Source organism: Leptosomus discolor, chromosome 17, assembly GCF_034619465.1.
Source record: "Leptosomus discolor isolate bLepDis1 chromosome 17, bLepDis1.hap2, whole genome shotgun sequence".
Classification (NCBI taxonomy): domain Eukaryota; kingdom Metazoa; phylum Chordata; class Aves; order Leptosomiformes; family Leptosomidae; genus Leptosomus; species Leptosomus discolor.
In genome coordinates this window covers 11151818-11175899 of record NC_141407.1, presented here as the reverse complement: position 1 = coordinate 11175899, position 24082 = coordinate 11151818, and the positions used below count along the sequence as shown (strand labels likewise).

Here is a 24082-nt window from a genome sequence, read left to right as displayed (position 1 = left end):
CTATTAATTTCCTGCAATTAGCCCTTATTAGGAAGAGCTGAAATGTGGCATGCTCCATTCAAGTCTTAGCACGCGTACTAACACCCTTCTCTCTCAGCCTTGGTTTTGTCCATCATAGATCAAAACAGTACAGCAGCCCTACTGCTTGCGAGAATACAAAGTAGGGCTCCTGCTTCGTTAGTTACGGGGATGGAGCTGACACCAACAGAGTTCAGCTTCATTTCATAGTAGAGCTGGTTTGGGACCTCTCTTTCAGTAACTGCTTTTTGCTGAATAAGTGTAAGAAAGTCACAACCACTTGTAGGAAAGATTGCAGCAGGTTTCTAGCTTAAAAATTAATTGAGGGGAAAAAAAATTTTAAACTGTCGAAATATTGTATAATGGATATTTACTGATTGAAAAAGTTCTGTTTTTTTTTTCAGTTCACAATGACTGCTCATTTCAAAACTCCTGTTACAAACCAGTGAAAAACCAGAATAGAAAAGACAATATTTTGAGTGGCCCTCAGGCTGTTACATTTTATTTTGGTGCATAATTTTGACTCGTTTCCCACTGAGGGAAAAAATTAATCACAAAAGCTCTCCCTGGAGAACTATGTTATTATTAACTTAGGTAAAAACATAATCCTTATTCTAAGTCTCTTTTTCTCAGAGAAATCTCTCTGATCATTCTCCTACTCTCCCCGAAGTCAGCTATCTTCTCTCTTCTTCAAGATCGTACTATGAAAGGATATACTCTAAACCATGGTTATTTCCGCAGATGGATTAACTGAATAATACATATTAGGTCTGAGCCAATGTAATTTCCTTCAAGAGAAAAGGAGTGGATTTCGTAAGAATTTGATGACTTGAAGGCTTTGAAAATAAATCTTTTTCTCCCACATGCTCAGGCAAGATCTGTGGTGTGAGCATGTTGCCAAGAGTGACTTACTGTAGACCTTTCTTATGTAAATAAAAGTGAAAACAGTGCACGAGTGCAAACATCCAGTGGTGGAGTAAGATAAACTCATTGAACTCAGTGACCTCATTTCTCTTTCAGTTGCATAAAGGGACTTGCTCTTTCTTGTACTGGCCCTCGTTGTTGCGAGTGTGGTTAGGTTCACCTTGCACTTCGGTGGGATCCCTTCCATGGGGTGTATAACCCCCACGCCCTCCATCTTACGTCTCCTTTGTGGTTCTTTTTCACATTTTCATTTCATGTTACTTGCTGTGGCCTTTTGCAATACAGCTGAGTGGCAAAGAGTCTTTCCATGCTCTTTGCTGCCTAAGTGAGTTGTTTTGAATTACCAAACCCTTTACCCTTTTCCCTGAAGTTACACAGAGCTCTTTCTCAGTCTTGGAGCATCTTGAAACACCCACACATCAACAATGTTTGTCCATACAAGATGGATTAGAAATGGAGTAAACTTAATGGAGACGAAGAGGCTGGTTTATCTAGATTTAACCTTTATGAAGTGGATCGCTGTTAGCAAAAGCTGCACAAAATTGTACTGCTTTAATTGTGCCAGTATACTAAAGGGGTATGGTCCAGCTTCCACAGCACGTAGGTGCAGAGCTAGCGGTAGCATGGCATTTCCAATATCAGACAGTGTGACTTAGTGTGGTATAAAGGTCCAGAATGCCTCTGTCTGCCCTTCTTGTACCAGCATTGAGGGGGGAGTGGAGGTTGAAGAAAAAAAATCACCTACTGAGGATATCAATCTTTTCCAAAAAGGCATGGCAGCTCTTAATGGTACAAGCCTTAAGTATTTTTAGGACAAATACCCCTTAGTTTTTCATTCTTTTGTGGTCTGAGGAAAGGAAGGCAGATTTTTCTCAGATTTCTAACCTTGTTTTTTCAAAGAAAGAAATTCGTTCCTGTTAGTCGAAAGCAACATCACCATTTCATCATGCAAGTCCTCCTCTATGTTCATATGTATCAACCATTGGAGTTATTAAATTGCATGACCTCCTTTCTGCAAGTCACCCCAATAAACTTTACCCTCTGTGAAGGAACCTTCTCTTTTCCCTCGCTGTAGTGCTTTGCAGACAATTCTGCAGTGTCAGCTGGGCCCGTGAAGGCAAGGGGAGTTTCTGCTGGCTGTTTGTGCCTGAGATGGAAGCTGGAGATTCCCTTTTGCTGGGGAATCCCTTTATGATTAAACATGATGGAAGACCTTACTCCACCTTTGTGGACAGAATATTCTGTAAACATAGTGCTTTATAATCCCATAACTTTAGCTCAGCAGAACAGTTGTTGCCTCATGCTGGTTTTATTTAAAATAAAAGGTAAGAGCTATCTCTACGACCCTGCCCTTCCCCACCACTACTTAGCGTCTCAGTATCGACAGGAAATATAACAGAGTCCAAAATATTAGCCATGTATTTCTGTTACCCCACAATCCACCCTGTTCCAGAAATGTTTCTAGTAGTAGAACATTTCTTAGTTTACCAGGAACTTTTTGTGGCCCTTAGTGGAAGGCTCTTTACAGGGTCTACAACTGCGGTGTCAGTCTTGCTCTTTTTTTAATGTTGTGGTTCATCTTCAATAAGAACTGCTCATAAGCTACCTGAAATTAAGTCTTCAGTTACACCTGTACAGGCAGAAATAATTTCTTTTCTAAAAGCAGCACTGTCAGTGCCAGTTTCAAATGTCAGTATGTATTTCTTGAAAAATACACATAAAGAGGAGTAGAGTCCTGTTCTCTCTCTAACAATCACTCTGCTGGATTCTTTCATCTTAAAGCATTACAAATTTATTTGCCACTGAATCCGGAGGCTGGTTCTAAACTCGCAGCAGGTCTGTCAGTAACGTGCCCTGTCTGTAGTGTTAGTCAGCATCTTTTAGTCTGCACAAGTTAGTCTTTTTTTTTTTTTTCTTTTTATTAGGGGGTTGTGTTTTTTTTTCGTGGGGGAGGTGTTGGCAGAATCGCGGTGGAGTTTGGAAGAAGAGTTTTCCTCAGGGAGGTACCAGATGCTCCTTTGATACATTACCAAATAGAACAATAAATATATTAAATAGTTTCCCAAGGGCAATAGTTGCATTCAGTAGTCATACATCTGAGGAAACTAAACTCTTCCCTAGAGAGGTCTGTGGCCAGGCACTTGAACTGAAATAAACAGCAGGATTTCAGGCAAAGGCTTTATCTGATGAACTACTGATGCAGTCTGCTCTAATCCCTCCAAAAGCAACGACTAGAAGTAACCAGGATGTGGCCCAGAGGGTATTGAGTTCAGCGAAGCATGGCCCAATGCCTTTTGGCTGACTAATAGTAAAGGGAGATAGAGTTTTTATATTTTCTTATGGCTCTAACGAAGACAATAGAAGCAAAATACACTCAGTTCACAGCAATTCACTAGTTAAATTTCAAACTCATCTCTTTGTGGTTTTACAGAAGTACTGCTGGTTTAATAGTATCTTTTACATATCTATTAGACCTTTCAGCAGAAAATATACCAAAGGCCACAGACAAGGATTGTTTCACACACCCCCTCCCTGGGATGAAACATCAGTGTTCCATGATAGTTAGTAAAAAACCATTAAAAATCTCCTATTTATTTGCCATTTCTGGGAAATTTAGAGACCAGATATTGTTACTGAACTGTAGCCATGGGCAAGATGTGACACCATTGATAACTAGCACTCCTCCTCCCTGAACACTTGCAAATGATCATAGCTGTGGTGTTGTATATCGTTCAGAAAGCATTAGCTGCAAACGGCATAGAAGCTACCAACAGCTGGTTGGGGCTCCAAGATCTGTACTGGCTCAGCGGGGAGACACCACTTACCTAGTCACTGACTTAACCTCCCAATCCATCTTTCTTGTGTATTGGCAAGAGTTCGAGATGCTAACCCCACCTATTATCTTGGTGTTTCCAGGAGAATTCAGAGACCAGATATTAATATTTGTGATACTCTTAATTCTAGAAATATGATACAATATAATACAAAAGTAACATGAAAGACTATATTCACACAATTGTGCTTTATGGATTTTATAACAACATGTCAGTGCAGGAACAATAAGATAAATAATTATTATTATCAGATAAATGTAATCAAAATGTGGAAGAACAATATTGTTATTGTCTATTCTTCGACGAACTGGCTAGTAGTATCTCATAGAAATAGAGCCTTAGCAGAACCTTGGCAAGTAACAAGCATCTGTTTGTTTTCAAAAGACTTGGTATGAGGTCAGTTTTACCTCAGCAGAAACATATCCATCAGACCGAAAGTAAAGTAATCTGTGCAAACATTACGGGCTTAATCAACAAATCCAGTAAATTGCATGAGTTTGAGTCTGATTCAAGTGTTTGTACAAGAAGCTTTAGCAAATTCTCTCAAGAAGTCATATAACAGCTATTTTTCCAGGCAATTAAGACAGTCACACAACAACTAAAAACTTCCGATTCATAAACGTAGATCTTTACTTTAAATTTCAAGTGTTGTTTGAATCAAAGGGATACTCAACATTTCCTGCTTCTGAAAGCTTTCCTTGCTTTAGGCAAACAGGTTTTGGTCACTTAATTGTGAAGTTATTAATACCATTAAAACTGAAAATATTTTCATAATTTTTCAGTACCATAACACAAGTGCTACTTTGCACATTAACTGCACGTGAACAAGACAACTGCACATTAAAATGTCTTAGCAGAAGGTTAAATGTATAATTTGCACATAGAAATTAATATACATTGCTTTTAAGATTGCTCTTAAGTACACTGTTTCTGTAAGCAGAGCTAAAATCAGGATTAATTTCCCAATGGGGAAAAATCACCAAGAATTACTGTCTCAGAATGCAGAGAGCTGCATACATTCATTTTGGCAGGTGCACAAGCTGTTAGGGGGTTTTACTGCTGGAAACATAAATACCTACAGAATTTAAATGCTTTTTGGATTTGGGATGCCTGAAGATCTACGTTTTGAACGGTATAGAGATCTAATACTCCATCTCTCCACGTGATATGGCAACTTTTAACTGACTCCTGAATCTTGGGCATAACTTGACCACCCAAATGCTTTTTTAGTCCCTCCTAATACTTCCCAGGACTCTCCTGCCCTCTATACCTTTTGGATCAGTTAATAAAGATACATATCTAGATATTGTTTGTTTACACAGGACTGTCGGCAATCTAACCTGAACTGGATGCAAGCTGGCCTGATCCTTAGGTACATCATCTCAAGTCACCCCCCACAAAAAATAAAGGAGTTTGATGGTAATTTATTGAATCTATATAATTATAGTCTTTTGTTGATACTGCTAAACTGAAATGCTTCTATAAAGGCTAGACCTAAAGGCAGCATAAAAGAGGACTTGAACACCCTGTTCAAGTGGTGAGGAAAATGCTGTTTACATTACACCTTTTTGTAGCCTCTAAGATTTTCTTTGCATAACATGCTGTTACCCTAATAACATCAGCAATAAATTGATGCTTATGTTTTTACACTGTTATAAACCTACATAATTCTTTTGCAAGTAAATAACCAAATTCCATCCCTACTCATTGGGACAAATGTAAAAGATAGTTAGATTGTACATTAAGCCTGTCAATAATTGCAGAACAGGGAAGGACGGGATGGGTGTCAAGAGGAAAAAAATGGGTTATGGACATCTGGGAGAAACAAAGCTGAGAGAAGCAACAGGGCTTGTCCTGTACCAGCTTAGTATGAAGGTATCCACCCGCAAGGATTGCTCAGTCACAAAATCATGATTCCAGTAGGTGCTTCTGAGCCATCCTGAGGGATTCCGTTCACTCTGCATTCCTTCAATTTCACCCTTGAAGCGTTGAAGACTAGTAAAGAGAAACCAGGACATCCAGCATCGCCTTCCATGGCACCATATCCACTAGTGAAATTCCTACCTCCTGAACATGAACCATACGCTTTGAAAAATGGAATGTTCTGACAGATTCCTGAACGCTACTGCTTTTTAAACTGCATGTGCCTTCCGCAGTGCTTCCAAAGCTTCTAGACTTCTGTCAGTTGTGTCCAAAGGAAAACATTCAGCCTGGGACAGTAACAGGTTCTCACAGCACCCTAATGCACCAGTCCTTTGCTACAACTCCCTTCCCTGCTCAAGGAGGACAAGATTGCTAAAAAAGACAAGAAACTGAAAGAACCCAGGGGGTGGTTCTAGTTAGCAGAAGAAAAGAGAAGAGCCAGTCAAGTCCTGACTATTTCCAAGCTGACTGTCAGAACATCTTGTCGTGGGCTTCAATTTCTTGATCTATGGTCACTACTTTCTCCCTGACTTATCCCCCCTGTAAGCTTAACCTCTCTAGAGAATGAAGTATGCATGGAGCCTTGCTTTTTTCATATAAAAAAGATAATAAGTGTTTATTCACAGAAAAAATGGTTCCAATTTTTTTTAAGTAAACACTAACTATGCTTAATTTAAGTCAAGAAATCTCTTAATTTTCTTGAACCGTGTATTTACTTAATTAGAGACTCCTTCAGCAGTTGAATGTCGCAATGTTTATTGCAGAAGCAGATATCTCAAACAGGTCATGGCCAGCTGGAAGATGCCTTGGCTGGTGGAGTTTGAGCTGTTCATCTACCTTTCTGTTTTTCTGGCTCCCTCTCCAAGCATTACCTTGTTCTCAGTTTGCTCAGCAGACCTTTTTTCCCACATTGCTACCATTGTCTTGTAGGAGTGTAATCATCTAGTATGCAGTGAAATCAGAAGAGTTTAATGTTAAAAAACTAATGTTTGAGTAAAAATGTAATGAAGATTTCTTTTGCTTTCATTATACAGTGGGTGTGTCTATAGCAACTTTGAGATCTCAATTTTCAACTACATTTCAGTTTCTCTTCTGTAGAATGGGAATTACTGTACTTTCCCATTTCCTAAGCTGAAGCTTAATTCATTAATATTTACAAAATCATAAGACCCTAAGCTGGAAATAGACATAGAATTAAAAGTGTATAAACAAACATGAGCAAAAACCTGGAATAACAACTTTGTGTTTTGACACTAGAGTTAACAACTTGCATTCAGCTTGTCTTCTGCGTTGTGAAATACCTTGCCTGTGACAGAGATACTCCCTGTGCAGACTACCCACTCTCCTGTAGCACTTTTATGTTGTAGCATTTTAGAAAACACTGGAGACTTCAAAAGCATTTTTAAGGCCGAAATAGCAAAAAGCTTTTTCCAACAAGGAGAAAGAATAGAGGTCAGGAGACAGGGATTGTGTAACATGTCACAAAACAAACCTCCTGGAATTACAGGTATGGAGGAAAATCCACTACCAATCTAGAGCTCTTTCCCACTGAGGAGTTATTTTTGTGACATTTAGTGTATTTGAAATGCACTATATGAAAAGCAGTCAGTTCACTTTGCATCAGTGCTTTTGATATGTTTTACAATATATTGGAGGTTTAGCTGTTGTGTTTCAACGAGATTTCCAAGCACACCTCAGTCTCTTAAATCCTGGCGAGGAGTTCTTAGCTTGGTGGGATTTCCAAGCTTTGTTTAAGAATATGTTACTATTGTTTCCCTAGAGGTAGGACTAGCAATTACTTTGGCTTAGGAAGCAGCTCTAAAACTGGGACTTCAGGTACTGATTAAATATTTTAGTGGTGAAAAAGCTATGCCACAACACAGCCTTTCTGTACCTCGGCAGCAGTCCCCGTCAGATCTTCTACAGAAGCATCACACTGGCAGATCATTTTTCAAGCAACATTTTATCCTGACATCTGAGACTGCAGAAATCAAAACACATTTTTTCTGTAGCAAAAGAGAAGCATAGAAGAATATGCATCATAAGCTATTTAGTTTTACTCTTCAGATATTTCCTGCTCTTTGACCTAAATATACTCCTTGACATAGTATAGGAGTGAAGAAGGCTTTTTGCTCACAGTTGTCGTTAGCTGTTGCAACTATTAGAAAATATTGGGGACAGACATCTGTAGGACAATGGTGACATCTTCACTGTTACAGGTGCCTCAGTGGAGTGATACTCCTGTGAGGATATGCCCCCAAAATTCAGTTCAAGTACCCTGTAACTGGTGTGTTTTAAGATAACCCTTGATATGTTCTAAAGGTCACAAGAAAAGATCTTGCTGAAAATTAAAGGCTTGTTTTTGAGATCTCGTAAAAGGGAGGGGAGGAAGAAGTGAAGGCTGAAAATGCCCTTAGAACTGCACTTTACCAGAAATTGAGGCAATCATTAGCTCTCTCAGCTCCGGGCCTAGCTGAGCTACAAACATACTGGCTTCCCTGCCAGAGAGTTACATCACGACCACAGAAGTTAAATAAAACCTTTTCCATTCTGTAATTTAGAAACAGCTTAATAGAGAAGATTTCGTATTAACAGGGTGGTTTCTTCCCCATAGCAGCGACGAACATGGAAAAACTGACCTGTGCCCACTTTAGTCTTGACTTGCCTATTACAGACTCTTCTGAAGAGATCGTTTCACAAGCACTAAGCTGTGACCCTTCAAATGAGTTCGTTCTGATTCCTTACATAGACAGGTGTCCACAGAGCACACAAGTTGTCTCTTCTTGTCCGGTCTCTCAGAAGAACTTATCACCAAATGAAGCCCAACTGCCCTCATCCTACAAAGACAGCAAGATATGTTTTCAGTACAACTGGCTCAAAGAAAACAAATCACAAGAGTATCAACTTGTTGTGGTGTTTCCCTAAAAAAGATTTGTGAACGTTTGAACCATCTTTTATTTTAAAGCCCGTCTAGAAACTGCTCTGATCTTGCGGCCCACGTAGTGTAATCCCATAGAAGAAAATCACTGAAACAGAGGGGCAAGATTGGGAAGGTCATACAGAAATCACAGAAAAAGTCTGCAGTGAGATGTTGTGCTTTCGTACATTTTTCTGTGTATTGATCTCTGCTGCCTTGGTCCTTTTATTGTTTTAGTTTGACTTTGAGAAGTGTGCCTTCATGGGTCTCAGGTTCTATGTCAAACTCATCTTCTGCTTGTCCCTTGTCTAACACACCCATCTATCTGCACACTCTGCACCTTACCAACAGACACTTAAATAGAGGGGATTAAGAGCTGAGTCACAAAATGCAACTTGGGAAAGATGAAAAAGGGTAGTGTGGGAGGAAATCAAGTCCTCATTGTAGCATACTTGTCTTTCCTGGAAATCCTCTGGTTTACAGGTAGTTTTTTGTCTTGCAGAAAGATCCACAGCCTCTCTGACTTCTCTTGCAAGGAGAGGACAGAGCTAATTACCCAGGTGACCTGAGCTGCTTTATCTGTGCTAGCAGCCCTCCTGCCTTCACTCGGCAGGAAAACCTTTGGCTCTCCCTGAGGGTTGCTGTGCGATTTCCGATTAAAAGGCTCATGGCGATAACTGATTTTTGTCAGAATTTAATGGCTGCCAACACTAATAGTGAAGGGAATTTTGCCTTCTCAAATGATGCACTCACATGCCCTTATCATAAATAGGTGGTTAGTCAGCCGGATAGGGCAAGAGCCGTCCACCCACCAAAACTCTTATTCCTCAGCTCCCTGCGTTTTTTATTCCATCGTTTCAAACTGCAGATATTGAAGGAAGACTGAACTGTTTGGCCACCTGTGCATTTCAGGATGAACACCGCAGCCCCACACCCCCCCCGCCTCAGGCGGATGTGCCCTGGCCTCCTCACCCCCCGAAAAAGCCGATTTTTGAAAAAAAAAAAAAAAAAAGAAAGGGAGAGGGAGAAATAGCTTGATGAGACTGTTGGCACGAACGCCCGGCAGCTCGGCCAGGGAGCCGGTGCCGCTACCTGCTGCCGCTCCGCGGGGCACGGAGCCGCGGCAGCCGCCGGGAAGCTCGGCGGGCGGAGGCGCGGCCGGTGCTGGCGCGGTGCCCTCCCGCCTCGCCTGAACCCTTTCCTGAACCGCCTGCCCCGCAGCCTCCCCGGGCCGGGCCGGGCCGGGCCGGGCCGGGCCAGCCGGCCCCACCTCACCCCACCCAGGGCTCCCATTGGCCCCCGATGAAAGTCCAGCGAGCCTCCCGGCTGCTATATATATATCCATATAGGCAGAGGGGCGGCTGTCGCCGCGGCTATGGGAGGCTGCAGCATCTTCCTCCGGCATCCCGCCCTCACCTGCGGCCGCGCCGCCGGCAGCCCCGCCGGGCGCGGAGCGCCCCCGCAGCGCTCGCTCGCCTCCTCCCTCTGCGCCCTGCGGCCGGCGGCGACCCCCGCTCCGCGGGGCCACGGACACCCCCTGGCCGCCCTGCCCGGCCCCCCCAGCTGGCCGCTGATGGGCAGCCTGCCCGACGTCCTCTGGAAGGGGGGGCTCAAGAGGCAGCATGAGACGCTGGTGAGGCGGGCGGAGGGATGGGGATGCTGCGGCGGGGAGGGAGGCAGGGGAGAGCCTCGCACTCACCGGGGGAGGGGGGTGTCTCTTCTGCGCCCCCAGGCCGAGTACCACAGGAGGTTTGGCAAGATTTTCCGCATGAAGCTGGGGGCTTTCGACTCGGTGCACATCGCAGCCCCCTGCCTCCTGGAAGCCCTGTACCGCCGGGAGAGCGCCTGCCCCCAGCGCCTGGAGATCAAGCCCTGGAAAGCCTATCGGGACTATCGCGACGAGGGCTACGGGCTGCTGATCCTGTAAGTGGCACCCGCAGCACCCGGGTGGCCCTGGGGAGGTGCGGGGAGGGCCGGTCGTTCCCCGCGGTGCGGGCGAGGGCGGTTTCCGCGGTGCCCGGGGGATGCTGCGGGCGGGCGGGCGGCCGCCGCCAGCCATCCTGCTCCGCGGGCACCGGGTCGCCCTCCCCGGGCTTCGCTCCCGCGGAGCGGCTGTGCCGGCGGCCCCGCTGCCGCCCGGAGCTGCCTCCCGGAGCAGGTTTCAGCCCCTGTCCCCCGAGAAGCGGCTGCGGCGTCAAGTTTGCGCCCGTCGGTGCGATGAAGGCGCGTTGGCCGGCGCCCGGAGATGTCTTGTTGCACGGGCGGCGGGTTTGGGTTTTTTTCTTCTTTCTTCTTTAAGCCTTTCTCTTTTCAACCTCGCTGGGTTTAATTCGACCTAGGGAAGGAAAGGACTGGCAGAGAGTGAGAAGCGCCTTTCAAAAGAAATTGATGAAACCCAGGGAAGTTGCGAAACTGGATACCACGATCAATGAGGTACTGTGCTTTAAGAAATTCTTTCTCTATCCCCACTCCCCTGGAAACCTGGGAAATAAAAGCAGATCAAATGATCCGGTTTACCTGGATAGGTGTCGATTTGCTCTACAGTGGTAAAACCATGAGTTCACACTCTGAAATCATTCAGGGAATAATAAGTATAAACGGATTATCAGGGTCTGACCAAAAGTGAGACCATACAGAAACGTGTCGTTGAGATTGTCTGTCTCCACAGAACAGTGGAAGTATTCCACAATGGTGTGGGCTCCTGCAAACAGCGGTTTTGCTTACTTTTCTTGCAATTCTTTTCGTTGCTTTTACCCCTTCATTCTTATGTTTCTGCTGTCAGGGAATACCTCCCTCTTTAACCTCTGTGTTCCTCATTGACTTTGAAGAGCATCTGTGATAGACAGCTTAATCCTCTTTATTGTGAAACTCCAGCATTATCTCAGCATCAGACTGAAGCATTTCATCCTTGTGGAGGAAAGCTCAGTTTGTCAGGGGACAAGCAGTAATAACATGAGAGTCACGTAAAATCTAAAATATATGTTAAGACAGCGGGAAATTGAATCTTGTTCAAATAATAGGAAACATAACTATTCCTCTCTTATGTGAGATTGTTATCTATTTAAAAGATAGTTGAAATGCTGAATTACACAGGATTTTTATTAGTTGGTGTCATTTTATTCCATTATTTTCTCTCTTCTCTCCACTGCTTAGGTCCTGGAGGACTTCATGCACCGAATAGATGATATTTGTAATGAAAATGGACAAATGGAAGATGTCTATTCAGAATTCAACAAATGGTCATTTGAAAGTAAGTTGTTTTTTGCCTGAGAATGGTATGCATTTTGTACCTGCCGTGGCATTTCACTTAAACTATGATCAGCGATGAATGTGTATGCTGATTATTTCCAAACTATCAACTACAATATCGTGGAAAGTGGGTTGCAGAAAAGCCAGGAGGCTATCAGTAAGCATGCAAACTTCAGCAGCAGCTATAGAAAATTCTAGAAATCTGGCTATCTATGTGGCTTGCAAGAAAATTCAAACATTATAGTGACTTATAAATCCAAAACCTGGGGGAATCACAGTGCATTTATCTAGAGTGGGATCAGATAGCACATGACCATTTTTGTCCATCTGATGTTTGTAATTATCAGCAGCACAAGGTCAATTAAATGATCCAATAACAGTGAAGAAGTATTCATTGTAGACAAGGTTGGAAATCCTATTTAAAATGTTTACATTGGGATTGAGAAGCACTGGAATAAGTTATCAAGACAGGAGCCTCCATCTTCAGAAACCTTTCAGACTACACTAAGGAACCATCTGCCAGGAATGACTTAGGCAGAAGAAACTGCATCAGTGCCTCCCAAAAGGAGGGATGGTTGAGTACAGTGCGTAACCAAACAAGCTCTGCTGGACCTGTCTGCTCTTGGCTGGCTCATCTTGGGAACCTGTGTACTGAGTTCCTGAAAGTGGTGGGTTTTTTTCCAGTCAGTGGTGATGGCTGCTTTTGGAAAGGGAGAAATAGGAAGTGACATCTTAAAATAAATTTAAAAAAAAAAAGGCAAGCAGAAAGAGATGGAAACTGGTGGCGTGTGGGATGCTGCCAGTGTTTGCAAGTGTTTTCTGGCTGTGGAAAGGCCTAGGAGACATGGGAGTAGATGGCCTCTTCAGGCCCAGTTTTCCTGTGACTCACTTCTCTTCAGTAGCATTGCCTAATAGCTTATTTGCCAAATATGCCAGCCCTGCTTGGCAGAATGATCTGTGGCTCGTGAGGCGATCAGTGGTGATTTTTATTCGTGAAGAGAGTGCTGCTGTAAGGGCACCTTAGCTAGATATATTGCTACTTGGGTCTGAGGCAAACATGCAGAAGGTGTTTTGAAGTGCTGCTCTCACAGGTGTGTACCATAGCACATTTCTTGGAAGGATAATACAAGCCATTCCTTGACAATAAATGGTGGACACCATGCACCCTTTTGTTTATATCATTTAATGATAATATTGCTTAATGACAGGTATCTGTCTGGTGCTGTATGGAAAAAGGTTTGGTCTCCTGCAGCAGGATGTAGAAGAAGAAAGTTTGAACTTCATCAAGGCGGTAAAAACGGTATGGAAGAGTCTTTACTGGGGCTTGAGTGATTTCCTACCCCTTCTACCAATGAGAGGGTACCAGTTTAAAAGGATCACTTGAAAAAAGAAAGCTTCCCTGTTACATGTGTATTGGCAGCCTTGCACATCCAAGATGACACTTATATGTGCAAAGCTAGTTCTGAGCACCCGACTGTCTCATTTCTGAAATGCCTAAATCTGTAGGGGAACAATGCTGTATGGGCATCAGGGCAATCCTGGAAACAGAGTTGTCAGGTTGGTTGATTGACTTTCCTCTCCCTCTGAGACTCCTGTTGTGCAATACTGCCGTTTCTGGGGTGGGACTCTTGGAGTTGTATGGGATTATGCAAATACGCTGGGTTTGGAGGTTAGTCATTCCTGCAAGCACACCTGCTGTGCATTTTGCTGCAACTTGGGCTCTGATGATATATAGCCATCTAGAAGATAGACATCAAGCCTAGCCTAGTTTCTTAGCTCCATCTGTTGTCAAGGGAGAGAGAGGCACCGCCAAAGGGTGACTTGACCCATTCTAAAACAGGTGCCTTAAACAGATATGATGAATCACCCACTGGAGAAGCCTCCTATCCATTGGCTGTCCCTAATTTTAAGATGGATTCAGTCTTAGTAGGTTAAGACCCATCCTTTCTGGCCAGGATGGAAAATCTGCCAGAACCTTGACTTACTGAAAATTGCCTCCTACTTTACAGTCTAATTTTGTTCAGACATTGCAAGTAGGTAAATTAAAGAAAGATCTCAAAAGCTCTTTCTCCACCACAGATGATGGCTACTTTTGGAATGATGATGGTGACCCCCGTGGAACTTCACAAGGGTCTGAACACAAAAGTCTGGCAAGCTCATACTAAAGCATGGGATGATATATTTAAAACAGGTTATTGTTTTAAACATGATTTCTCTCCTTTCCCTTTGTCTCTGTTTCCTGCTTGGTGGAATTAACTTTCTTCATGCTTGTACTGCCCCACGCTCTTGTTAATTGCTGCCCTTGGCACAGATTGAGACACCTTTGCTGCAGCTAACCGCAAACCTATTCCAAGCATGTGAGCGCTGTTTTCTTATGACTAACACTTAGGTCTAGTTGTTGGGCAATACCCATTCCCCAGGGAAGCCCCAGAAATTTTGGAACCAGCAACATCATGAGTCCACTTTAATCTACCATCAGGGTAAATAGCCAGAAAGTGTACAATCTCTTTAAAGGCAAGAGTGAGAAAAGGGACCTACCTCAAAGGGACCTCAAAGGGAGTAGTTTCCTTGAGAAACATGAATCTTACATGCAACAAAAGCCTGTTTGCTTAAAAAAAAAAAAAAAGAAGAAATTATAGGTTAACAACCTGGAATATAGTTGTAAGTCTTAAAAAGAGAAGCGACTTAAATCATAAGGTACAGTTTGGCTTTTTGACGACATTTTCTGTCTATTTAAGATGAATTGGCCTTCAAAGTTACAAAAATTACTCCAACTCCAGATATGAAGTTAAGTTTATATTTTTCAATATTTTGCTAGACAGTGACAGTGGTAGCTAGCAATTAAGGAAGGTTTTGGCACTTGAATGATTGTAATGCCGAGTGATATATTTCTTAGGTATTTGAGTACTTGGTACTTCAAGACTTTTGGTCATGCCAGCCACGCGTGCACTTATTTTATTGCTTCTTAGTTCATGGGTTTTAGGAAAGATGCTTTAAACCAGTTTTGTTCAGAAAAAAACAGTTTGATACCTTCATTTGACATGAATAGCTCCTTACTAGGAACTGGTGTTAACAATTAGGATATTCATGAGAAAGGGTGGTCAAAATCGAGTCCTCTATATTTTTTTTAAAAAAATAGCATGTAGAAATTTGGCATCTATTTTGCCTTCCCCTAGTAAATCAAAGGCATACATTTGCCCCTGGGGAGTCTGAGTGCTAAGTCTCTTTGATTTTTTAACACCTTGATCCCCTTTGAAAATTCAAGCAAATAAATTTTACACGCTTGTATTTCTGTTTGCTAAATATTTCACTCAACACATCACTGATTTCCTTTCCTAATTTAAGGAAGCCAAATTCCTAATAGTTTGCAAGAGCTCCTTCTATTCAGAAGTGATTCTTGTGACCGAGTTTTTGGTCTAAAAAAATGAAAATACCATTATTTATTCAATAGAATGCTAATTGCTTGAAAAAAGAGCACAGCTTGGTGTCTTTCAAAATCCTGTGTATGAAACGTGGTTTTGCTTTAATTTTATAGTATTTTTAGTGATTTTTCTGTTAATTACCTCCTGCTCCTCCCTCCTTAGCCAAGCACTCAATTGACTGTCGACTGGCAAAGCACTCTGCAAACCCTCAGGAGGATTTTCTGTGTGACATCTATTCTGGAGGACAGCTTTCCAAGAAGGAGCTGTACGCTGCCATTGCAGAGCTCCAGATTGCCGGAGTTGAAACGGTAAACCTGGCTTTCCAAGAGCTTGTTAAAATTAGCCACCTTCCACTTCCCTGCTTTCTTCCATAATTTAACCATCACAGCATCTATGAGCTGACCCTGTACTTGCTTCAGTGCCCTAAATGCAAGTGAATTTATACCTGAAATCACTAGATTCTTTCTTCTGTTCATATCTCCTAGAGAACAACTGGGATAGCTCATAATCCCTTAGGTTTACAGAATATCACAAGGCAGTGACCAGCCATAAATGTTGCTTTGAACTTTTGGCAACTTCTTGTTTCTCTCACCACAAATGGAGGTCTTACATTTCTTTTTGATTTATTTCAGACGGCCAATAGTTTACTGTGGGCTTTGTATAACATTTCACGCAATCCACATGTTCAGCAGAAGCTTTTCCAGGAAATACAGAGTGTTTTGGCTGCTAATGAGAGTCCAAGTGCTGAGAACTTGAAGAATATGCCTTACCTAAAAGCATGTCTGAAAGAATCCATGAGGTAAAATTCTCAAATAATTTGCAAAAAGCAAAATGGTCACAAAGTTTTTTACCAACTAGTCTAGGAAGAGAGGATTTTCTAGTATATGTAATTTTGTTCACCTTGCTGTTTAAGGTGAACTAACTATGATAGATACAGGAATTAAAAATGCTGGAAATTTCATGTGTTTTGTTTCTTTCACTGTAGATTAACACCATCAGTGCCATTTACCACTCGCACCATTGACGCAGAAATGGTTCTGGGAGACTATGTACTGCCCAAAGGGGTAAGTCAATTAATTTAGCTTCCTAGACTATTTTGTCATTGATTAACTGTCCCGTAGACCACTGAAGTTGTCATGTCTCAGTCTCAGAATGACTTTGCCAAAGGACAAGTCCCAGGATAAGGAATGAGGAATTCACACCGAGAATTCCCATAAACGGAAAACCATACCTGCCTGCGCTGATGTTTGATTTAGACAAAAATAGTTTTGGTGTGCTATACCAAAAAATTTTTTCCAGCTTTCCCATGATTTTCTGAGGAAACTATGACCTTTTCTGTGTTTGAATTAATCTTCAGAGAATTACACGACAACTTCTGAGGAAACTGCCTCACCTCTACTGTTGCATTATTTTTTTCCATTAACAAGCTGATTCAATTGGTAGCTCTAAGTTATTGTAACTTGTAATGAGACTCTCCCTATTGCTCTGTTATAGACCGTACTAATGATAAATAGCCATGCCCTGGGTTGCAATGAAGAGTACTTCAATGGCTGGACTCAGTTTAAACCGGAGCGCTGGTTTCAGAAGAACTTAATAAATCCTTTTTCTCATGTTCCATTTGGCATCGGGAAGAGGATGTGCATTGGGCGCCGCGTAGCAGAGCTACAGCTTCACTTGGCCCTTTGCTGGGTAAATACTCCAGAATGCTGTTCTGTACACAATGCCTGGTTGTTCAGTCAGAAGATCTAGAAGCCAAAGCACGCTAACTGAAATGTTTATGTTTCAGCTCATTCGCAAGTACCAAATTGCAGCAACTGACAACAAACCAGTAGAAACACTCCATTCAGGAACACTGATTCCCAGCCGGGAGCTTCCCATTGCGTTTCACAGACGATCAGGTATGTGCATAAGGGTCTCCTGAGTACATGAGACTTTTCTTTGAACCTCATTTAGAATTTTCATAGAACTGTGAGTGTAAGAGAACAGATGTTTTTCTAAGCTTTATTCTCACAATGTGAGATTTATTAAATGTCATCATGTTTTGTTACTTTTAACAAAAAATATGCTAGGTACTAAGAAGACAAATTTTGTATGGCTTATGGCTCTGAAGTTAGCTGTCTAGTTTTAAATGCCAAGAGAGCATGTCTTCTGTGCACGATGCAGATCAGAAATGGGGAAATCAAAATGTATATACTGTTGGAGAAAATAATAGCCATTGTTTTGTTATAATATAAATTCTCCACGGCATTTCTGGAAGATAGTTCCTGGAAAATAGCATTTGATTTTGAGCATTAATGTACAGATTAAAAAAAAAATCTAGTGGAGGAACAGTACACCAGTGCACTACAGACTTTATATAAGAAAACTTGACTTTAGGCAGAAGAACAAAGAAAAGAAATATATATTTGTAAATAGTCATGCAATGTTGCAACTTAGACGTTTTTGGTTTAAAAAAATTGAATGTAAGATTTTCTGTTCACAAGCTTATACAAACAGGCTAACAAAAAAGTTAAATAGTTGATCACTCTATACGTTCTTTTTCTCTTTAATACAGCTTGCAGAAAATAAATGGCAACCCTGCTGCTGCCTTCTCTGAAAAAATATACATCGACTGCAAAAGTCAAAGTCTATGGTAACCAGTGGAGAAACTGCAACATGTGTCCCTTGAACAATTGCTGAGCCACAAATAGTACCAAGAAAAGCTCCCGTACTGTTTTATTGGAAAAATGTGGTTAGTTAGTTCAGCTGTACTTAGCACTGTTAAAAGGCAGGAAAAATACCAAGCATGTTCATATACCTATGCAAATATACTGATTTAGTGCAGCTGAGGGACTGTACAGGACAGAGCTTGACAGAGCTGGGGAGTGTTATGTGTAGTTCCTGTTAGTGCGCACGGAAATTATTACAGCCTCAAGCTGTTCAACAGGCTGGCTTGGAAAGAGCTCCTTTCCAGTTTGTGGGTGTCATGTAGGACACTTGGGAGAACAACAGTCACGACTGAGCTGGCCCTGTTAGCTCAGAATTGAAAAGCTTTGAGAAGTCAGCTTAAGGGAAAAGAAACTTGTGTAGTCCTTATCAAATTACCGATATCATGGGTGAAACTGAGAAGTAAGACGGCAGTCTGTGATAAGGCTAACAACAGGGCTTGAAAATTAGGATAATTAAAGAAGTATGCTTTCCCTAACGTTACTCACTTCCTTAATAAAAGGGAAATAAGGACAAAGATGTATAACAGGATTTATTCCTCATGCCTGCACGGTACTTTGATTTGAACAGTTGCAATATTGTGCTTGCCACGTACTCTGCTCATACCCACAGAGTTTCATGCCTCCAACTCCCACACAAGCCATTTTATCACACCTTTATTGTAAAACCTTAGTGGTCTTTTATTGCATGAAAGGCCTTATCCATAAACGGAATCACTGGAATCCTATGGGTTCTGCCTCTATGAAATTACGATTATCCTAACAGGATAGTTACTTCATCAGATGAGTAACATAAAATGTATGTTTCAAAGAACCACAGGAAATTAGGATCCTAAACATTTCTTGTGGAGATTTCAATACCTGTACCTAAAGGTTAAAGTTGTCACTGCCCTGCGTGTAATACCGTATGTTAGCTGTTAGGGTCACTAGTGTATTTTTCCCATGATGCAGTTTCAAGTACAGGTTTATATATATAACCATGAATGGTTATTTTTATTTTTTTACATTCTGAAATGATACAAGTTCTTAGCATTTGTTGGTCTGTCTCCTGCTTTTCTTTTTTTGTTTTCCTCTGCTGTCATACTCAGACGTGTAAATGTAGTCATATTACAATGTGTAAAACAATTTGTGCATTATCTGAATCTTTCTAGTCAATTTAGTAATAGTCAATTTTGTAATAAAATAAAGTTTTATATTTTTTTTCTATAAATAGTCTTCCATAATTTATTGCAAAGGCTTTGTAAGACTACAAAAATCTTGTCTTTCATGGTAACGTCTTGCAAAAACGTTGCTGTGGTACTTTCATCCCTCTGTTTAGTATCCTCAAGGGGCTTGAACTTGAAATTCTACAAAATCAAATTACTTTAATCCAACAATGGAAAATGTCTGCTTTATGATACCTCCAAGTTGCTCGATTGTGTGCTATAATGACACCCTACCTGGGAAACTGCTTGCAAAGCCCGGCTCCTGGCGGGAGGGTATAGTGGGCACTGCCTGGCACCTGGCCGGCCCCGGCAAGGTGGATCCCAGGTCATCAAGTGCAGGGAGTTGAGCCCTGCAGCACCGAGATCTGATGCCAAACTCCTTTTCTGCCATTAATCTTGCCATTCCTTCTATCCAGGCTAGCCCTAATGTTCAGGAATGTGTTAAATCCATGCCTACAGCCCCTTTCCCTCTGTATAATCCTATCAGACCTCAATGAATGCTAATGTTAGGATGCTTTCTGCGTCCATAGCACAGCCTGAACATGTTTCTCCCCAGCATGCACAGTACTGAGGTCTCCAGGGATGGGATTGTTACATTTCTCTGCCATTATGACAAGATAAAATCAATATAAATTTTTGAAAAAGGGTGAAAATAGTTTGAACCTTTGCAGGATCAAAAGAAATGATGCATATAAAAAAAGCCATCCACCCAGCTCTGTGACTGACAGCCTGACGGTTACGCAAAGAGCAAATCTGACAGTTATCAAAACCTCGCTGTCTTTGCCAAGTGAAGGGTGCCTCCGGCTGAGTGAATGGTGTAAGAAGAGTCGTACAGCACTATGTGAGAATGTCACTTTTCTGAAAATCATATTGCAACGTGTACTTCAGAGTGGCTGTGGTTTGTCCTGCTGAGACTAATCTGACAGCTGGGAGCACTGGGTCCCAGTGCCTGGCGAGGGTTGGCTGGGAGGCTGTAGGTGCTCACCCGGTCCCCGGGGAGCTTTGGCAGCTCATGCTAAGGTGCAAGACTGTGTGGAGAGGTCTACCCAAGCTGCTACAACAATAATATACACTGAGTCTCTTCTTACAGTGTTATAAAGCAGTATTACTCCACTAGAGCCAATGAAGTTGTGCCAATATGAAACAAGTGTTAACAGAAAGTCGGGACTATTGTTCCATTCCAGGCATATCATATTGCTCACAAGTGTTCTGACAATTTAACTTTTAAAGACAACCAAGGAGGTGAGGTGTTATCTAGTTGAACTGACCTTGACAGCCTAGTTATCAGCTATTTCGAAATCCTTTATTGCTTCTGTATAGTAAATCACAGGTTCATGCTTACTGGACTGACTATTATTTTCGCTATTTAAATTTAGTGGACTCAAACATCTGTATGAACGTTGCTCTGGACAAGGTTTTGAACAACTCTGCACAAGCTGAGGTACAAATATGTGCTGTCTTCTGGATTTCTAAAAGTACAATAACCATTGACCTGGAAATTTTTTTTCCGGAAGCTTTGTAGATTTTCAAGTTCCTGAAATCATTAATCTGCTACCTCAAAGTAAATGTCCAAAGCAATTTACCTAGGAAATAGGTAATTATCAAACTACACAGATAATGAATGACCAAGCCAGACTTTCACATCGAGAAATCCATCTGTCTTTCTTTTTCTTGTATTTCAGAAGTATGAAAATCAGCAGGATGTTTCTGAGATTGACAAATGTCTATGAAACCTTTCGCTTGTGGTCAGCTGGATAAGTTCAGTTCTTTGCTTCTTTGAAATGATTTCCTCATTCAGAATTACTTGTTAGAAAGACAATGGCAACACTACTTCCCTGTTATTGTTTCCTGCAGTTCCTCCTCAGAGGAAGATAGTTGGATTGTAAAACGAATGGAATTAATTGGCCTCCACATTAACTTTCTCAGTGAGGAGGTGAATGAGGTTTACCTATCCAAAAGGAAGTTAATTCTGTTTAGGCTTTAGGCATGTTAGTGGGAATGACATAGACAAAGCTAGAGCCAACTAGTCTGTGGTTTTTATGAATAAAGAATGCCAGTTTTCAGGACTGGCAATCTGACATTTTCCATATATATTCTGTTTATTACAAGCTGGCTGTTACACAGTATGCTCTGAGTCAGTCTCTGTATACGCCTTTCAGTGCTGTGATTAGATGACAGATAATGTGTTCTAGTTTGTCTTTTTTCCATAGTGTCACACATATTCGAAATCCATGTAAGGGTTGTGGCTTTAAAAGAAGTAGCTACTTTTTTTACTCCAGATAATTGAAACAAAGTGTCTATTGAGATTGAGACTACAAGCAGTCTCAATAGTCTCTTACCCGGGATGTGTGTGTTGTTCTGATAACTTGTGGATTGATATACTATGGTGTGGGTGGCTACATTCAAATTTTTTTAATGTGTCCTCCCAAGCATGGCTTGGGAAAAAGCATGAATATTGCAAAACTGAGCATTATGCTTATTCATTTATAGTTATTCTTGGGTATTTCTGAGTATCAGCTTTCAAGAGAGTAAAATACAGAGAGGTGCTAAATTGTTTTGTCACAGAAACAACACACGTCGTGACCTTTCTGCCGATACTGCTGACTCTCCACTGTCTTGTACAGCTCAGGGCTGCAAACCCACTGCCTTAAATCCCTTTGTGCACCAAGGTGTAAATGGGAATACACTTGTTGACACTGAGAGATGTAAACTAACATGAAACTGGTATCAGCCACTACAGAATCAGTACAATTCTTCAGGTAGGGAAGTGTAACTGGTGTGGATGGAGACCATGGCTGGGATGTGGCTCAATGTTGCAGTGGTATTTTTCCCAGGACAGCTCAAACTCTCTATGTGAATATTGCTGTTCGCATCTTTCTTGTCTGTTTATCCATAAGTGCATTAACACCTCATACATTACCCATCTGGACCTTATCTTCTATGTTCCTGTATTCTTCATTGCTAGCAGAGAAAGGACTACATTGACTTTGAACTCTTGTCTGTAGTTTTTATCTCAGCTGTATGATCAGTAACCTGTGAGTTCGGAACAACGTAAAAAGCTACACTTAAGCTATAGTGTTTGGATCCAGAAGGAGTTTTACATTGTGGTGTTCAGATGGAGCTGAACGCTTATGGAGCAATCCTCCTCCTGACAAGAAAAGCAACAATAAGACTTCTTTAAAGACAAAATATTTTTCTCCAAGGGACAATGTCAAAACAAGTGTGGAATGGAATGCATTTTATAATCAGGGTAAATTATACTTTGCTTTCTTGGGCATGTTTGAACTCTTTGCCTCTAATTGTTAAGTGTGTTGAATGAACTCCAGGCACTGCATGTCAGAGGAGAAGGGAAGGCAGCGGTGGCATCTGCTGCCAGGAAGCACAAGGCAATAAAGAGGAACTCTGAGTACAAGAGTTACCCCTTGGTCTTCCCAAATTGGTATGCATATTTATGATACTTTACCCTCCACTATCAACTTAGGTGCCCAGAAACTTGATAGTAAATTGAACAAATAACATCTGATTCATCCTGCTATTGAACTGTGTTCCACATAAAAACAGGAGATAGGAGAGAAACAGTGGAATAGTGCAGGTCTTGCTTACCTTGATCTAAAGGATATCCTCACTGTCAGATGGACTTCCAGCAGCACAGAGTTGGCTCAAGGTGATGAAAGGAAAAGTGTTCTCTAAATTTAATGGAAATAATAGAAGGAAGTCTTTGAAAAACTCATATCTCAGTCAGTCTGGCTTGCACTTATCTAAACTTTCAAGTTCCCAGAAAAAAAAAACCCTTATTGTTATCTCAATGGGAGATATATACCAATGGGAATCACAAATAGTTTTGCAGATGAGGTCAATGCCTGAATCAATCTCAGTCCCACTTGGTTCAGGGCAAAGGTACCCACATATCTGATCAGGGGTCAGCCAAGAGCCAGCACAATCCATGGGCAAAGGCCATCCTCAATCCTAAAACTGGGAGCTGCTTTGATGGCTTTGCAGGAACATTCAACCACAGGCTGCAGGTACCCAACTGCACTTTGTCAACACACTCATTATGTTAATAGGATTAAACTGGCTGTCCTACCATACAGCTCAGGAGAAGGCCTCAGCTAGCATCCAAATTTTCGTCATTTTAAATGGGCCTGCAGAGCATAAGTAGAATAAGAGACTTTGGGAGCAAGAGTCTGGGCAGGAAGACGTGAAGGTAGTTGGGTTCACACACGTCTTTTGCTCGGTTCAGGAGATGCCAGGTTTTGGTACTCCAGAACAATCCTGTCTTCCCTCTGGCTATGTTTGAAAGTTAGAGCCGTAGAAAAGAAAAGTTTTAAATATACATTGCTCCTTGTGACAAGTGCATTCAGTATCTGATTTCAACGCAAATGAAAAGCTTCAAAGCACACTCCGCTAAAAAAAAAAAAAAAAAAACAAACAACGAAACCAACCAAACAAACAAACAAAGAGAACAAACCAGGAGATATTTGTATGCAGTCACTGAACACACTGATATAAATTTCTCAAGTAATTGGACACCCCGGACATATTATTAAATTCTTATTGGGAGCTTCCACTCTAGCTTCTCCCTTTTAATAAGTGTATGAGAGGTTGGAATGCCACAGAAAGATGTTTTTAATCATTAAAGACTACACTCAGAAGCATCTTGGATCTTCTACCTGAAGGAAGAAGTTGTGCAGCTTGCAGAATTGTGAAATCTTTAAATAACTTCAAAGAAAACAAAATGAACTGCTCCTTTCTTTAAAAAAAAACTTCACATTCTTGAATTAGTAGTGATATCTGATCCACAGCAATGTATGTTTAATATATTAAACAGCATATTAATTCTGGATGCTAACTGTAATTTCTAGTTTTGAAAAAATAGAACTTTTTC

The 24082-nt window shown here is 41.5% G+C and overlaps 1 protein-coding gene across 1 annotated transcript; it reads left to right on the top strand.

Annotated features, from left to right (window-relative positions):
- Nucleotides 1-9991: 9991 nt before the first annotated feature.
- Nucleotides 9992-17208, top strand: CYP24A1 (cytochrome P450 family 24 subfamily A member 1). The gene is made up of 11 exons (XM_086474956.1): nt 9992-10249; nt 10349-10539; nt 10956-11049; nt 11770-11866; nt 13074-13165; nt 13945-14056; nt 15450-15595; nt 15920-16086; nt 16273-16351; nt 16782-16976; nt 17074-17208. The coding sequence occupies exons 1-11, from the start codon at nt 9992-9994 to the stop codon at nt 17206-17208; spliced, it is 1566 nt and encodes a 521-aa protein (XP_086331082.1).
- The last annotated feature ends 6874 nt before the right edge of the window (nt 17209-24082 follow it).

What these genes read in the sequence shown, in the direction of transcription:
- CYP24A1 (XM_086474956.1), top strand. Translation starts at nt 9,992, where the DNA reads ATGGGAGGCTGCAGCATCTTCCTCCGGCATCCCGCCCTCACCTGCGGC. An exon ending in CAACAAATGGTCATTTGAAA is followed by an intron (nt 11,867 to 13,073) that starts GTAAGTTGTTTT and finishes GCTTAATGACAG; the next exon opens with GTATCTGTCTGGTGCTGTAT. An exon ending in AGATTGCCGGAGTTGAAACG is followed by an intron (nt 15,596 to 15,919) that starts GTAAACCTGGCT and finishes GATTTATTTCAG; the next exon opens with ACGGCCAATAGTTTACTGTG.